Source organism: Delphinus delphis, chromosome X, assembly GCF_949987515.2.
Source record: "Delphinus delphis chromosome X, mDelDel1.2, whole genome shotgun sequence".
Lineage (NCBI taxonomy): Eukaryota > Metazoa > Chordata > Mammalia > Artiodactyla > Delphinidae > Delphinus > Delphinus delphis.
The window spans coordinates 86,163,349-86,181,018 of NC_082704.1; the positions used below are offsets into that span (position 1 = coordinate 86,163,349).

The following is a 17,670-nucleotide window of genomic DNA, read 5'->3' on the forward strand; positions in this document are numbered from 1 at the left end:
GAAGGAGTTTGATCCTTGCACATCTTGCTAATATAATTTTTTAGGTGTATCTGGAGCAGTGCTCAGCCTAGGGCTAATTAATCCCTGCTACTAAGGCAATAGCTTCTTGAATTATCTACCCAATGCCCTATTTTTCCAGTCTAGCTATTGAGAACAGGCACTATTCCCAGCCCTGTGTGAGCATCAGACACCATTTCCTCTTATCCTTTCAGATGGTTCTCTCCCTGGCCTCACACACATGTGCTGATTGATACTCAACTGAATACTCAAGGAGGACCCTACGCAGATCACCTGGATCTTCTCTCTGTGCAGTTTTCTCCACTTTGGTGGTGTGTCCTACAAATTCTAGCTGCCTTGTTCTCCCTAGACTCTCAGTTCCTTCTCAACTCAGGGAATTCACCAGTCTCTTCCTCAGTTTCCCCTCTCTGTGCAGTACCCTGGAAACTCTCTCGAGGAAGTATGTTGGAAAAATCATATGACTCACTTCATTTGTTTCCCTTTCCTCAGGGATCATTGTTCTTCATTGCCTAATATCCAGTGTCTTGAAAACCTTTTTTTTTCCTCAATGTACTTTGTCTGGTTTTTGTTCTGTTTGTTCCTGGCATGAGGGTAAATCCAGGCCCTGGGACTCCATCTTGGCTAGAAGAAGTCACAGGCAGGAATTTATAAATGTGGAGATTTGTCCATGGAGATCATCAGTAACAGATATATTTCAGTTGGTGTGATTTTTATGAATGAGGAATATTGTAACCTGGGTTTGAGACAAGTATGACAATGAACCTGTATCTATAAACAAGGAACTTGTATCTATTAAGTGCTCATCAGTGTGGGATATATTGAGAAGTATTTAAGAAAGGGGAGATATGTCAATGTAGGCTGTCAATGAGATATTCTCCAGTAGGTGAAAATTTATGTTTAACTGGGATTTTTAATGTAAAAAAATTCCAATGGGAAGGTATTTGCACATCAGTAGATTTGTAAATTGGGTTGTCAATGAGTGATATGACTTTGGTGAGTATTTAAGAATAAAGAAATTTGTCACAAGTGATCATCAATAGAGTTATACCTGGTTGAGGGGGAGAGGTTTTTATGAATATAGATCCTGGTAAATGTGGAGCTATCACTTAGGGATACATTGATAGGTGTATATGAATGGAGAGATATACAAAAGATATTGTCAATGGGGTATATGTCAACAAGGGTATTTATAATGGGTATATTTTTTAAATGAGCTGGGCAATAGGACATATGCCAATAACCAAGTGTTTAAAAACAAGGCAAATTGTCATCAAAGGTTATAAATAGGTTACACCATCGGGTGGGTGTTTATAAAGACTTTTCAATGGACAACAACAATGGAGTATGTATTATGGAGGTTATTTATAAAAAGAGATTTTTCAACAGGGATTATAAATAAGAAAGATGCCAGTGGGTGTTTATGCATAAGATTTTTCAGTGGCAGACTGGTGATATGTCAATAGTTTTTATTTCTCAGTGAGGAGATTTGTAAAGAGGGGTCATGAGTGGAGATATTTTAAGGGATTTTTTTTTTGGAATGGGGTGATTTTTTTCCCCCAACAGGTTAAGGAATGAAAGATTTTCCAGTGAGTAGATATTTATGAGAAGGGAAATTTGCCAATGGGAATTGTCAATGGAGATATGACAGTGGAATGAATATTTGTGAATACGAAGATAGTGCAAAAGTGATTGCAGGAGGCTTTATATAAACATCTCCCCTTGATTGTGCATGTAACCTGTGAATGTGATGAGATATAATTCCATGATTATATTACATTATGTAGCAAATTAATTGCAAATGTAATTAAGGTTACTAATCAGTTTGCCTTAAAATAGGGAGATTATCCAGGTGAGGCTAATCTAGTTAAGTACCTTAGCCCTTCAGAAATGCAAAGTTTTCTCCTGCTGGTGACAAAAGAGGATGCTGGAGAAATTGGAAGCATGAGAAGCATTTGGCACGTCCTAATTGACTTTGAAGACAAAGAGGCCCACATTGTAAGGCATGCAGTTAACCTTTAGAAGCAGAGAGCAACCACCACTGGCCGACAGCCAACAAAGAAATGGGAACCTCAGTACTACAACTGCAAGGAACTAAGTTGTGTCAATAACATGAATAAGATTGAAATGGATACTTCCTAAGAGCCTCCATAGAAGAGTCCAGTGTGGCCAACACTTTGGTTTTGTGAGACCACTAAGCAGAGAACCCAGTCAAGCTTACTTGGACTTCTGACCTGTGAGGTCATAAATGGGTGTTGATTTAAGCTGTTAAGTTTGTGGTAATTTGTTACACAATGATAGAAAACTAATACAGTATTTGCCAGCTGTGTATTTGTGAAAGAGGGGATATGCCACAATGAAGAGAGGGTACTTTTCAAGGGAATTATTTACACAGGGCTTGGAGATTTGTCATCTGTTCTTGGCAACAGTAGAGATTTATAAACATGGGGATTTGTCCACAGTGAGGACTGCATAATGGAGAATTGTTATGGGTTGAATTGTGTCCTCCAAAAAGATACATAACCCCCACCATTTCAGAATGTGACCTCACTTGGAAATAGAAGCAGGAACATTATCGCTTGGGGGATGGCTGTCCTCAGAAGTCTTTGAAAATGTTGGTATTTTTCAGTGGGGGGATTTGTACACTAGAAATTAGTGTATGAGCATCACCATAAGAAAAACATTACAAATGAGTATATTAAATATTTGTAATGTCTTTGAGTTTGTCAAAATCATGAGTTAAACTAAAGATGCCAGAGGGCATGCAATTATTACTACTAATATTATACATTATTTCCAATATTATAAATTATCATTCCTAATAAAACATTATTTGCAATAATGTAAATGGTCATTACTAAGATCTATCACTACTGTTATAAAATATATTTACCATTACTATTACTAATAATAACTGTAAGGCCAACTGGCCCGAGGCAGGGGAACACAATCAGATTCACAGGTTGCATCAGACTGAAACTCTCCGGACCACCCAGTTCCAGAAACTGACCTGGAGACTTTCCGGACCACCCAGTTCCAGGGACTGACCTGGGGACTTTCCACCCCGCCCAGCCTTCCCGCCTTTCGAGGGGCGGGACTAATGGTCCCAAGACTGATGCAACCTGCACCCGGATATTGCCATGATACCCGAAGAGACCACCAAATAAGGAATAACCTGCGCCCTCCCGGATTCACCACACCCCTTTCCCTTCTTCCCCTATAAAATCTTGCCCAACCCTCGCCCGGGTGCGACGTCTCTGGCCCCTTTCTCTCGGACCAGTGAACCTCGCCCGGGAGCACTCCCTAATAAAGCTCACTTGAAGCTTTCCTCTGTTTCGCGGTGCGGTTTGTTAAGATCCGACCTTACAATAACTAGTACAGAGAGCTATATGCCTAGCACTGTTTTAAGCACTTTACATATATAATATCATTTAATATTCACACTGCCCGTATGAGTTAGGCATTATTTTTATCCCCATTTTACAGATGTAGAAACAGGCATAGAGAAGTAATATGATTTCCCCAAGGACACAGAGCTAGGAAAAGGCAGGATTTCTTTCTCAGTCGTAAGTGGGAACTAATTAATTGTTTTTCTTTAAAAAATATTATAAGGAATCAAATTAAGAAATACTGACTTAGTTAATATCTTTTTTATTTTTATAATATTTCTTAAAACTTTATTGAGATGCAATCCACATACAATAAAATTTACCCATTTAATATGACAATTAATTTTAGTATATTCACAAAGTTGTGCAACCATCACAATAGAATTTTAGAATATTTTCATCATCCCAAAAAGAAACCCATTAGCAGTCACTCTCCACTTTTCCCACCTCCCCCAACCCCAGCCCTAGGTAACCACTAATCTACTTTCTGTCTCCATAGTTTGGACATCTCATACAAATGGAATCATACAATATGTAGTCTTTTGTGACTGGCTTCTTTCAAGTAACATGTTTTCAAAGTTCATCAATTTTGTAGCATGTGTCACTACATCATCCCTTTTTATTACTGAATATTTTATTGTATGGATATACCACATTTTGATCAACCGTTCATTAGTTGATGGATATTTGGGCTGTTTCCACTTTGGGACTACTCTGAATAATGCTGCTGTGAACATTTGTGTGTACGTTTTTGTATGGATATATGTTTTAATTTCTCTTGGGTGGATACCCAGGAGTAGAATTCCTAGATCATATGGTAACTCTATGTTTAACATTTTAAGAAACTTCCAAACTTTCTTCCAAAACAGCTGCACCACTTTACATCCCATTAGCAATGTTAAGATGAGTTCAATTTTTCTACATCCTCGGCAACACTTGCTATTGTCTATCTTTTTTATTCTAGCCTACTAGTGGTTGTGAAATATCTCATTGTGGTTTTTTTTTTTTTTTTTTTTTTTTGCGGTACGCGGGCCTCTCACTGCCGCGGCCTCTCCCGTTGCGGAGCACAGGCTCCGGACGCGCAGGCTCAGCGGCCATGGCTCACGGGCCCAGCCGCTCCGCGGCATGTGGGATCCTCCCGGACCGGGGCACGAACCCGCGTCCCCTGCATCCGCAGGTGGACCCCCAACCACTGCGCCACCAGGGAAGCCCTCTCATTGTGGTTTTGATTTCCATTTCCCTAATGCCTAATGATGCTGTGAAGCTTTTCATGTACTTAGGTCATTCATATATCTCATTTGGAGAAATGTCTATTCAGATCCTTTGCCCATTTTTTTTCCTTTGCCCATTTTTAAGTTGGGTTATTTTTTTATTACTGGGTTATACAAGTCCTTTATATATCTGAGATACACATCCCTTATCAGATATATGATTTGCAAATATTTTTTCCCATTCTGTGGGTTGACATTTTACTTTCTTGACAGTACTGTTTACCACACAAAAATTTTTAATTTTGATGAAGCCCAATTTATTTCCTTTTTGTTTTATAGGACATGCTTTTGGTGTCACAGCTAAGAAACCATTAAGGCTTCGGATTTGAATACAGATTTGGCTTCAGTGTTCATGTTCTTCATCATTGCACTACATTGCCTGTCTAGCAATTGTCACTGTTAGTAATATTACACATGAAGTTATTATTATGAGAGTTTTGTGTTTTGATTGGAAAAAATATCCAAGGGGTGAATACACCCATAAATCATCCTCCAACCCTATCACAGACCTCAGAAGGATTCTGGGTAGGGACTGTGAGACCCATTTTTTTCAGGGAGAAGTACTGAGGGCTGGGTGAGGGTAGGGCCAGCCCCTAGGCTACCCATGGAGCTGGACCCCATGCTGCACACCTCACAGGACTGCCAACCCCTTGTACTTCCTCTCAGCCATCAGAGATTCTTTTCCAAGCAGAGATTCACACACAGACACACGGAATGTGGGGGTGAGGGGTAACTCATTTTACTCACCTTAATGGATTTTCTAGAAGGGTAATGGGAGGAAATGTAGTGACTCACACCAGGACTCTGAACTAAATAGCATCTCTGTAGGGTCTGCTTCTCCATAGCAGCCACAGCTAAAGGGAGCACCTGGAAGGTGCTCCCTTTGGAGCCTGCAACTCCCACTTGCTGTTTAATGCCTGAGGCCACATCCAGTGTTTACAACAGTCCTTGGTGTTGAGAAACAGTTGGCGAAAGCAGAAAATAAGCAATAAGACATGTGAACATACCCAGGATTGAGGTAACATCAGGGAGGGTCAAGTAACCTATTCCATGTATTGGGGAACTGCCAGAAGCAGCAGGAACAGTCTGTGGTTCCAGACAATAGGTCAAGGCTGAGGAAACATCCCCGGACCCTAGAAAACAGCCATAGGGACCAGGAAACTGTCATGGCAGTGATGTGAACAGTCAGAAAAATTATCAAAAGGCCAAAGGACCAGAAAACAGTCCTTGTAGTTAGAGGACAACCAGAGAGACTCTAGAACAGGCAAATGGAAGAAGAAAACATCCCTAAATGTCATGCAACAGCTAGAAATACCTAGGAGACAGCCAGACAGATAAGGGAACAATCTCAAGCTGAGGGCACAGCCAGAGAAACCAGGAAACAGCTAATGGGACAAGGGGATAGTGTCTGGACCTGAGGAACAGAGGGATCATCAAACATCTGAAGAGACCACAAAACAGTCCTTGTATTTGGGAGACAGTCAGACGGGCTACAAAAGAGTGAGAGCAACAGGGCCTAGATCCAGAGGATCAGGCCAAAAACATCAAAGACGAGTCTCTGAAGTGCTGGGAAAGGAAAAATAAAAAAGCAGTCTGCAGGACTGGGGAACCACCAGAGTCCAAGGAACAATTGAAACAGCAACAAACCAATTTATAGAAATCAGGGAACAATGACTGGTCCTAATAAAGGGTCATCAGAAACTGTGGGGAGTAATCACAGGGATCAAATATAGTATATTAATGACTAGTGGGAATTCAACAATCATGGGAGCTAATACAGCACCAGCAGATATGGTTATGGGGACTCATGGGAGTTAAAGACACTGTACTGGTGACCAATAGAAGATCATCAGAAACCATAAAGGGCTCTAATGCAGGGTAGGCTCTAATGAGTCCCAGGCATTATGCTGGGGCTCATGAGGTCAATACATTGTATTAGAGGATGAGTAACCTGCATCCACAGGGATGGGGGTAGCGAATGGGCTGATGCTGGGGTGGAGACAAAAATCACTTTAGTGGTGGCTAATGGCTAATCAGCAGGGTAATAAAGTACTAATATGGGATCAGCAGACACTAGTCAGATTTTTTATGAAGATCAAAGACACTCTACTCGTGGCGAAGATTAGAAGACACAGTGGTGACACTAATTAATATAGGATCAGTAGCAGATACTGTGATTGAAAAACGTGAGGCAAAGGCTCTAAACTAGTAGGTGGTAGTCAGTAGTCTCAGTGTTGAGGCCAGTATAGGGTTAGCAAACATGGTGATGGGCTCTAATGTATGGTCAGCATGCACTGTACTGGGACATCATTGCATTCAGACACTGTATTAGTGGCTAATGGGGGATCAACAGGCACAGTGATGATGGTTAATGCAGGGTCAGCAACACTGTGATTGGGACTTATGAAGGTCAAAGACATTGTACTCGTTGCTAATGGGTGGTCAGTAAGATGAGACTACTGTGGAATCAGCAGATACTGTGCCAGAAGCTCATGGAGGTTAGTCTCTGATCTTGTGGCTAATTGGGGATCAGCAAATACATTGTTGGAACCTCATGCATATTGAAGAAACAGTACTGCTGCCTAATGGAGGATCAACAGACACTGGGATCAGAGCTAACGTGGGGTCAGCAAACTCTACTCAGGCCTCAAGGGGTCAAAGACACAATACTCATGGTTAAAGGCGAGGGAGAGGGACTCAGCAGCAGACACAGGGATTCAGCTACTGTAAGGACAAAAAACATGGTAATGGGTCCTCAAGGAGGTCATACTCTGTGTGGGTGTCTGACAAGTCAGAAGACATTAACGTATGGTCAACAGATGCACTAATAGGCTATAATGTAAGGTCGGACGACATAGTGATGGAGGCTATTTAGGGGTCCTCAGGTAAAAAACTTGGAACTTGGTAAATGGGGGATCAGAAGATAGAGTGACAAGGTCATGTGAGTTCTGCAGACATTAAGCTGGGGCTCAAGAGATCAAAGTCACCATATTGGTGGCTAACTGGGGAACAGCAGATAAATATTTGTGCAACGGTGCTGTGTTGTGGGTTCATGGGGGTCAGAGACACTGTACTCATGGCTAATAAAAAACCAGCAGACCCAGTGAGGGGATCTAATGTAGGATGAGCAGATACTGCGATTAGAACTCATTGGATTAAATATACTGTACAGTGGACAGTGGGGAATGAACAAAGTGGTGAGAGCCAACATGGGGTCAACAGCCACTGCATTAGGTATAAATGAAGGTGATGACACATCGCTGGGAGCTAATGGGAGGTCAGCAGTCACCATGTTGAGTCTAAAAGGGGGCAAAAAGACATGATACTGAGCTAATAGATCATCAGTCACTAAGCTGGAGGCTAAAGGAGTGAAAAGACACTATGCTGTGAGCAAATGGAGGTCAGTAAAAATTGTAATAGCAGCTAAAAGGGGTGGCGAGACATGATGCTATGAGCTAAAGGGGGTCGGCAGACTCTGCTGGAATAAAAAGTGTGGGAAGACAAGCTATTGTGAGCTAATGGAAGGTCAGCAGACACTGTGCTCTTAACTAAAGGTGGTGATAAGAACTGCTATAAGCTAATGGAGTGGGTGTTAGTAGACACTGTGCAGACATGTGATGGGGGTAAGAACTACATCATGGTAGCTAATGCTAATGGAGGATTAGGAGAGACTGTGCTCAGGCTATTGGGAGCCAAATACATACAGTAGTATTGGCCAGTAGGGATCACCACATAGGTGACGGTAGCTAATGGAAGGCCAGCACAACCCATCATGGGGCCTTAGTAAAGGTCATTTTCATGGAGCAAAACCATTTCTAAAGCCTTGGGAGGACCAAGTTTCCCATTGCCAGTGTCTTTCATCTGATCTAGTGGTCAAGATTCTTCGTTTTCTCCCAAGCAGCCCACATTTGACTCCTGATATGGGAACAAGGAATTCTTTATTGTTGTTTTAAAATTTTAATTGAGATATAATTTACATACAATAAAATGCACAAATCTTAAGTTTACTCATTTGATGACCTTGTGTATCCCCATTAACACCCACTCCAGTCAAGATACAGAATAGTTTCATCACCCTGGGAAGCTCCCTCCTACCTCATAGGAGTTAATTCCTACCCCAGAGGCAATCACTGATCTGCTTTCTGTCACTATAGATTACTTTTATTTATGTTTGACATTTTCCATAATAATAATAATTTTAAAACATCAAATTTAATTTTTTTAATGGATGAGATGAAGATTGGAAGAACTGATGAGATATCATTTTGATAAACTTAATAATTAGTAAATGAGGATGAGGGCATGCTATATACAAAGTGAAGAAAGTGTAATATGTATATTCAAGTGTATGCTGTATTGGGGGGCATCTGGTGATTAATTCAAATATCCTGGGTTGTCATAATCATTATGGAACACTCAGGGAAAAAAGCAAAAAAAAGTATTTAATTTTGCATCAATTTACTATGGCACAGTGCTACCAAGTATTAAAGGTAAAGGATTCACTTTTGCTTATCAAAAAAGTGCAAGAGAAAATATTCACAAGGTTGAGAGGTTTATCACTAATAGACCTCCACTAAAGAAAACTCTAAAGGATATTTTTCAGGCAAAGAAGAAAATGATCCTGGAGGAAATGCAGAAAAGAATGAAGAGCAATCAAAGTGGTAAATATGTGGGTAAAATAAAATGAATATATAAAACAAAAATGTTTTCTGGGGAGACATACACACACATGTATACACACACACTTATATACATATATATAGATACATATATTACATATAAATATATATATACCCCATAATACATAATATTTTTAATATATATGTATATACATGTACATGAGCAAATTTTCTATTAAAAGATTAACTTTCAAAGACAATTTCTTAGAGAAAACCATACAATACTATTTAAAATTTTAAAAGGTGAGTTAAATAAAAAGACAAACCATATTCATGGATGGGAGGGCTTAAGCCATTTTACACCTTTCAGATCGGCAACAATTTTAAAAAAACAGATAAGTCCTGGTGAATATGTGTGAAAATGTAAACTTTTTCTCAAACTGCTCATGAGAGTGTAAATTAGTGCAATTTTTTTAACTTTAAAATTTAGTCAAGTTGAAAAACTTCTATATCAATCAGAACCCAGTTAGGAGACAGAAACCATACTGATTATTTTAACAGAGAGAACTTAAAATGAATTTTTAACTAGTGATGAAGTTATTAACCACGTAACTTAAAAGACAAAAAGAGAACATTAAAATTATCATGGAGGTAGCAACTGCAGAAAGCAGCTGGCCTAGGGTAACAAGGGAAGAAGTTGGAATTATTAAAAATAGAAGGTTGGAAGCAGGGTCTCATGTGACTGGGATTCATACCTCTAAGGAGGTGGCACCAGCCAGATGCTGCTAGGTCTCTGAGGGGGTGGGGTACCCTAAAGCTGTTAGTGCTGGAAAAGTGAAAACTGGATTAAACTGCTGCTACCATGAGGAACTGCTGCTGCCCAAGTGAAGAAGCAATGCTGGGCTGACAGATGAACAGGGAGTCAACCAGAAGGAAAAAAGGAGCAAGTCCCTTCTTCCTTCCGCAGACTCAATATTTATATTTAGTATCTCTTACTGGTAGGACCCAACAGGGAGTAGCAGCTGGCAAGACAGAAACGTGTTCTGTAGAGTCATGGCCCCAGCATCACAAAGCCGAGTATAGAAGGGTAGGTTTGGAGCTGAAGCACAATAGATTAATAACTGGCATACTGTCTACACCCTGGACCCATCATTTCCACTTCTAGATTTAAACACAAAACACAAAAATGATACAAATGTCTTTCACTAGGGGAATGGAGAAATAAATAAATATATTTATCAACATGGATAGATCTTGGAAATGTAACACTTCGTGAAAAAAAGCAAGTTGCATAAGTTTAAAAATAGTGTGATACCACTGATGTAAAGTATTTAAAAGAAATACAGCATTATATATTGTAGACTTCATACTACAAAGAAAAAATTTAGGGTAGATTAAAATTCTAAATGTTGAAAGTGAAACCTTCACTTTAGAGGAAAGTATAGGAGAATATTATCACCTTGAAACCAATAATATGAAAACATAAAACTTCAGCAGAAGAAAAGAGTTAAAAAAATTAAATAACCAGTCACAGTCTGAGAGGAGATATTTGCAACACACATGACTGAAAAAGGATTTTTATATTTTCACATATTAACAAAAAACAAGAAAAACAACATTTAAACCAAGAAGTATAAGATAAACAGCCCATTAGAAAACAATGAGCAAAGGATATGAACAGTCATTGCACAGACGAAATAAAACAAATGGCCAGTCAACAGGTAAGCCAATGTTCAACCTCACCACTAATTAGGGAAATCCAAATGAAATGAAAACAACAATGAGCCACTCCCTAAGGCGATCAGGACAATTTTCACACCAACATAAGAGCCAAATTGTTACAAGTGCACTCTGTGTGCACCAGTAATCAGATGGCCCAAAGAGTTTGGTCAAATGGTGAGGGGAATCTTCTTAGAGAAGCTTTCTCCATAGTACAAGGCAAGGGCTGGCCTAAGTGAGTTCTCTGATGTTCTCTGAGATGTGCTTTCTGGCAGAAGGCTTTCCCACATCCTTGACATTCAAAGGGTCTCTCTCCTGTGTCAATGAGGCATACTTGCACATAGAAGGCATTCCTGCATTCACTTCATTCATAAAGTTTCTCTCCTACATGAGTTCTCCGATGTTGACACAGAGACTTCTTCATACTGAAGATTTTTCCACATTCACTACATTCATAGGGTTTCTCTCCTGAATGCATTCTCTGATGTTCAATGAGGCGTGCTTTGACATAGAAGGCATTACCACATTTATTACATTCATAAGGTTTCTCTCCTGTGTGAATTCGCTGATGTATTCCAAGAGATGAGTGCACCCTGAAAGATTTCCCACATTCGTTACACTGATAGGGTTTTTCACCTGTATGAGTTCTCTGGTGATTATTGAGAGTCATCTTCATTCTGAAGAATTTTCCACATTCACCACATTTATAGGGTTTCTCGCCTGTGTGAATTCTTTGATGTTGGTTTAGGGATTTTTTTGCACGAAAGTTTTTCCCACAATCACCACATTCATAGGGTTTCTCCCCTGTGTGAGTTCTCTGGTGTTGAGTAAGGGATATCTTAACACGAAATGTTTTCCCACATTCGCCACATTCATAGGGTTTCTCCCCTGTGTGAGTTCTCTGATGAATCATGAGGGTTGCCTTCTCAGAAAAGGTTTTCCCACACTCAGTGCATTCATAGGGTCTCTCTCCTGTGTGTGTTCTCCGATGTAGAATGAGTTGTGACTTCCTGCCAAAAGATTTTCCACATTCATTACATTCAAAGGGCTTCTCCCCTGTGTGAGTTTTCTGATGAGCAATGAGGTATGATCTTGCACTAAAGGTTTTTGCACATTCACCACATTTATAGGGTCTCTCGCCTGTGTGTATTCTCAGATGTTCAATAAGATTTGATTTCCTGCAGTAAGTTTTCCCACATTCATGACATTCAAAGTTTTTCTCTCCTGTGTGTGTTCTTTTATGTCCAACAAAGGCTGTTCTCTTGTAGAAGGCTTTCCCATATTCAACAGTTTGATCCAAAGTTTGAAGCTTCTGATGCTGAAGGTCATTATCATGACTGAGGGCATTACCCCCAACAGAATTGTTGGCACACAGCAGTGACAGAGAGCCTTTAAAAACAAATCAGATCATATCTCTCTCACTCAAAACCAACATAGGCTTTCCCTTGTCACAGTGTAAAATTAAAATGCTTAACAAAGCCTATAAAAATTCTACATAACTTAGCCCCCGGCTAACTCTCTGATATCACCTCTTAACACTCTCACCACCCACCATTAAGCCACACCAGCATCTTTGCTGTTCCTATGATATATTGCTCAGACTAGGCTTGGCACTTACTGTTCTCTCTGCTCAGAATACTAAAATTCCACATGGCTCTGTCTCTCTCACTTCACTGATGTTGGTGCACTAATGTTAACTTCCCCAAAGAGTCTTCTCTGACCACATTCCCCAAAAGCACAAACTCCATCACTGTCTGTCCTTCTTATCTTGAGTTGATTTTCTTTTCACCACCAAACACCATGTATTTGTTTGTTTCTGGTCTCTTTCCCTCATTAGACTGCAAGCTCCAGGAGAACAGAGATATTACTTTATTCACTACTGGATCCCCACACCTAGAATGTGACCAGCATATAGTTGACCTCATTTAGGATTTGGTAGATGACTAAATGAATGTATGAATGATTGCTTGACAACAGAAGGCATCCAAGGCAATGGAGGGAAGGAAGGCAATTGAGAATACTAAAGAGAGACAGACTAGCTAAGAATAAATGTCTAAGCTGAGGCAGGCAGGGAAAGATAAGAGTGGTAAATGACTACAAAAATTGAGATAAAATAGGAGAGAGCACTTAAGTGTGAGCATGATATTGGGATGTAGGATTTAGGTATCTAAAGCATGTAGACCTTTGTCCTCTGGTCATTTTCAAAGAGCAAGGGCCTCTGAAAAGAGATTCCTGAAAAACACTGCCCAAACTTAACCTTTGACCTGAATTCCTGAGCTCTTATTTTCCCTATTTTCCATATGTCTAGTTCTTGCTCACTCACCTGGGTAACCATGGCCTGAGGATTCCTCCTCTAATATCCACAGTTCTTCCCCTCGCTCCAACTTGAAGATCATCTCTGGTTTGGCCACGCAGAGGCCTGTTAATGGGAAATGGCACAGGACGTGGGCCAAGTTGTCTGAGCTTTAGGGCCTCTGATGGAGGAGAAAAGTGCATCTTCATGAGCTGCACAAGGAAGGGTGCCCATTGAAACCTTTCATTGGGGGAAGTGAGAACACACACACTCTTCCTGGTGCCCCAAACTGATAAATCATCTGTGACCCCTTGAATCTAGAACTAAAGTATCACTGAACTCTGCAAAGGCTGCCCAGGTTACAGCAACCAAGAAAGGAAACACATGCTACCAGGAGTTACATGGACAATAATCCTCACCCACAGACGCCAGGTTGCTGTAGTTCTCCAGCATCACATCCTTGTGCATGGTCCTCTGGGCAGGGTCCAGTCTGTACCACTCCTGTCGGGTAAAATCCACAGCCACGTCTTCAAATGACACAGATCCCTGTAACAACAATCTGCAATGATCAGAATGGGACACATGGAAAAGATGTGTGGGAACTAATTCTTTCAATAGAGCACTTTTTTTTTTTTAATAGAGCACTTTTGACAGTTGACTAGAAAAAGCTACACTGGTGTCAATTGGAAAAAAAAAGCACAATATGAGAGTTGTGAGTTAAGTTTTATTTGGGGCAAAATGAGGACTATAGCTCAGGAGACAGCCTCTCAGATAGCTCTGAGGAACTGCTCTGAAGAGGCAAGGGGGGAGGTCAGTATATATGTGATTTTGGTGAAGGGGGTACATGCAATTAAGCACACATCTTGGTAGAAGGTTGCTGCTAGTCAGAAGGAGCAGATGTCTCCGTTAATGGTTTTAGTGCTTTGCTAGATATGAGAAGATGCAAGAAATTGAGTTCAGAAAATTTTCTCCTGAAAATATCTAACTATCTGAAGGCCTGCTCTGCCAGTTTTTCCCGGAGCACAGAGTGTCTCATTCCTGATCTCCACCCTGAATTCCTTTCAGGGTATGTTGAAGGTCAGTGACTGCAGTGGCTAGTGACTTCATCCTTGTAGGGGCAGATAGCAAGTGACAATTTTTAGCTGGCACTGGAAACCTGACCCTTTCTTGCTTGATACTATACTTTGGGGGAGGAAAACACAGAACAGTCCTGCTAGTGTATTAATTTTTCAATTCATGGAGAAAAGACCACTGACTACTGAGTTAACACTCTGTGCCTGGACCTGTCCCAATTGCTGGGGAAACAAAGATAGAGTGCCTGCTCTCAAGGAGCTCGTACCCCAATAAGGAGACTTGCACAGGCATGCCGTGTTTTACTACGCTTCACTTTATTGTGCTTCACAGATATCACGTTTTTTACAAATTGAAGGTTTGTGGCAACCCTGCAATTGTCAGATGATGGTTAGCAATTTTTTTTTTTCTGGTACGCGGGCCTCTCACTGTTGTGGCCTCTCCCGTTGCGGAGCACAGGCTCCGGACGTGCAGGCTCAGCGGCCATGGCCCATGGGTCCAGCCACTCCGCGGCATGTGGGATCCTCCCAGACCAGGGCACAAACCCGTGTCCCCTGCATCAGCAGGCGGACTCTCAACAACTGCACCACCAGGGAAGCCCGATGGTTAGCATTTTTAAGCAACAAAGTAATTTTTAATTAACGTATGTACATTGGTTTTTTTAAACATAATGTTATTGCACACTTAATAGACTACAGTATAATGTCAATGTAACTTTTATATGCACAGGGAAACCAAAAAATTCATGTGTCTCACTTTATTGCGATATTTTCTTTATTGCAGTGGTCTGGAACCAAACCTCCAATATTCCGGAGGTATGCCTAAATGTGAACACACACCTGCAATGAGATGTTATAGGAGCTATGCTGGACATGTGTACAGGGTGCAATGGGCTTTCACAAGGGATGGAATAAGTTTCCAACTTGTGTTATTGGGGAGGTAGAGCTTTGAATCCTTAAACAAGAATATAACCTCCCTCACGAATATGGGGCAGTAGTATGAGAAAAAGCAGGAAGACATGAAACACACATGGTGAGTTAGAGAACTATAAATAGCACAGTATGATAGGAAAACAGTGCTTTGGGCAGTGATGAGATAAAGGGCTATAGAGATATTCAGGGGCAGACAGTGGAGGGATTTTCACCTTTTTTTTCCTATCTATCATCAGTCTCCAAAATACTTGACTCTTTATATGATCAGAATATTTTCTGACCTTCCCACAATATAGTTAGATTTATAAGTTATACAGAAGTATTGTCAAGTAGGACAAAGGGAGAGAATATTACTCTCCCTTGAGAGTGAACAGCTGGGTTGATGAACAGCTGGGTTGAGGCTGGTGCCACATATTGAGATTAGCAAAACAGGAAAGACAGTGGGTTGGCAGAAGGGGAAATTGAGATAGATCTTGGACCTGAGCTGGAGTGTTTATGTCACATACTGATAGAGACGTCCAGCTGGAAGGTGCATATATGATGCTGGATCTGTGAGAGGAGGCTAGGATAGACGAAGGATTGAGAGGCAGTAGCATTTCAGCACTAGCTGAAGCCACCAGAATAAACTGGGTGGCTAAGAGAACACAGAGCTTGAGAGAGGCATCAAATACAGAGTCAGCAGGTACACCAATATGACATGAAGACTGAAAGGGGGTGGGAGGGGCTCTTGTGGGACAGAGAAAATGAGAGAAAGCCTCTTTTCTTTCTCATGCAGTCCTGCCCCAAAGTAAATCCCAGTGCCAAAGATGTAACCTTGCAGCAGCAGGCTCCTCAAACTCTAAAGGAGAGGAATCCTCTTCTTTGGCCAGAGGAATAGTGGTCTGAAGAGTATGGGAAGGATCTCCATTGCCTTTCTTCTAACCTCTCACCACTTGGCCTCAAGGGCAAACCTAGTTGCAGAAAGTGAGTGCCAGGATGGAGATGAAAGCCCCAACTGTCCAGCTAGAGGACCAAGATGGGGAAGCCCTGGGAACAGGGGTGCGGGGGTGATCGCCCTAACAATATAGCTTCAAAATACATGAAGCAAAACTGAAAGAAGAAATGGGACAATCCACAAATATGGCTGCCAACTTTCATCACCTCTCTTAGTGATGAGTGAAAATCAACAAAGATACAGAAAAACTGAACACCACCAATCATCCAAGGAATTGTAGAACATTTCACTCAAAAACTGAGATTAACTGTTTCTTCAAGTATACATGGAATATTCACCAAGCTAGACCATATCCTGGATCATAAAACAAACCTCAACACAATCAAAGGGCCCACTGGGTACCAAGGAAAATTGACTTGGAGCAATCAACTCTGAGATATATCCTAATTAAAACTATTAGAATTTAAAGGCAAAGAAAAATATTCCTCAGGGCCTCCAAGCAAAAGAATTAGATCAGCATCCATTTCTCAAAAACAACACAGAAAGCAAGGCAATAGTAGAACAGCACATTCAAGAAAATTAAGGAAAGAAAGTACAAATAAAGGAAACTATATCCAGCCAAGATACCCTTCAAGTATCAAGGCCGTCAGAAAAAGTTTTGAATAGGCCAGAATATGTGTGCCCTTCCTAAGGAATTTGCTAGAGCTTCACTGCTTAATATGGTAGCCACTAACCACATGTGGCTATTTGAGTTTAAATTTTGATGAATTAAAATGGAATAAAATTAAAAATTCAGTTCCTCAGTCACACTAAAGCACATTCCCAGTGCTCAGTAGCCACATGTGGCTGGTTACAGTACTGGACAGTACTGGACAGCACAGATACAGAACATTCCCATCACTGAAGGAAGTGTTACTGGATAGCACTATAGTAAACAATGAGCTTCAACCAAAAACAATGAATGGGAAAATTCTGGCAAAAGGACTGACAGTAAGCATTTCATATATTTAACGGTAAAGATAAGACTAAAATAAGGCTGGGGTCATGGGTTGAAGGATAATGTATACACATTAAGTGTTCTGACAAAGTAGAAAAAATACAACTAAAATATGGGAGGAGAAGAGAAAGAAAGGGGGAAACTGAATAAGATCATTTACTGCTGTATAGGTAACAGATGAGAGACAAATTAGATGGTAAAAGATTAATTTAAAAAAGGTAAATTGGGGCTTCCCTGGTGGCGCAGTGGTTGAGAGTCCGCCTGCTGATGCAGGGGACACGGGTTCGTACCCCGGTCCAGGAAGATTCCACATGCCGTGGAGCAACTAGGCCCGTGAGCCTCCGCGTCCGGAGCCTGTGCTCCGCAATAGGAGAGGCCACAACAGTGAGAGGCCCACTTACCGAAAAAAAAAAAAAGGTAAATTGGTAAA

General features: G+C 40.9%; 1 protein-coding gene across 1 annotated transcript in view; it reads right to left on the reverse strand.

Annotated features, from left to right (window-relative positions):
- The window catches only part of ZNF157 (zinc finger protein 157), a 505,987-nt gene that overhangs the window by 469,428 nt on the left and 18,889 nt on the right, over positions 1-17,670 (reverse strand). The window contains 3 exon segments of the mRNA XM_060001697.2: positions 11,377-12,402; positions 13,337-13,432; positions 13,726-13,852. Of these exon segments, the coding sequence (XP_059857680.2) occupies positions 11,377-12,402; positions 13,337-13,432; positions 13,726-13,852 (1,249 nt within the window).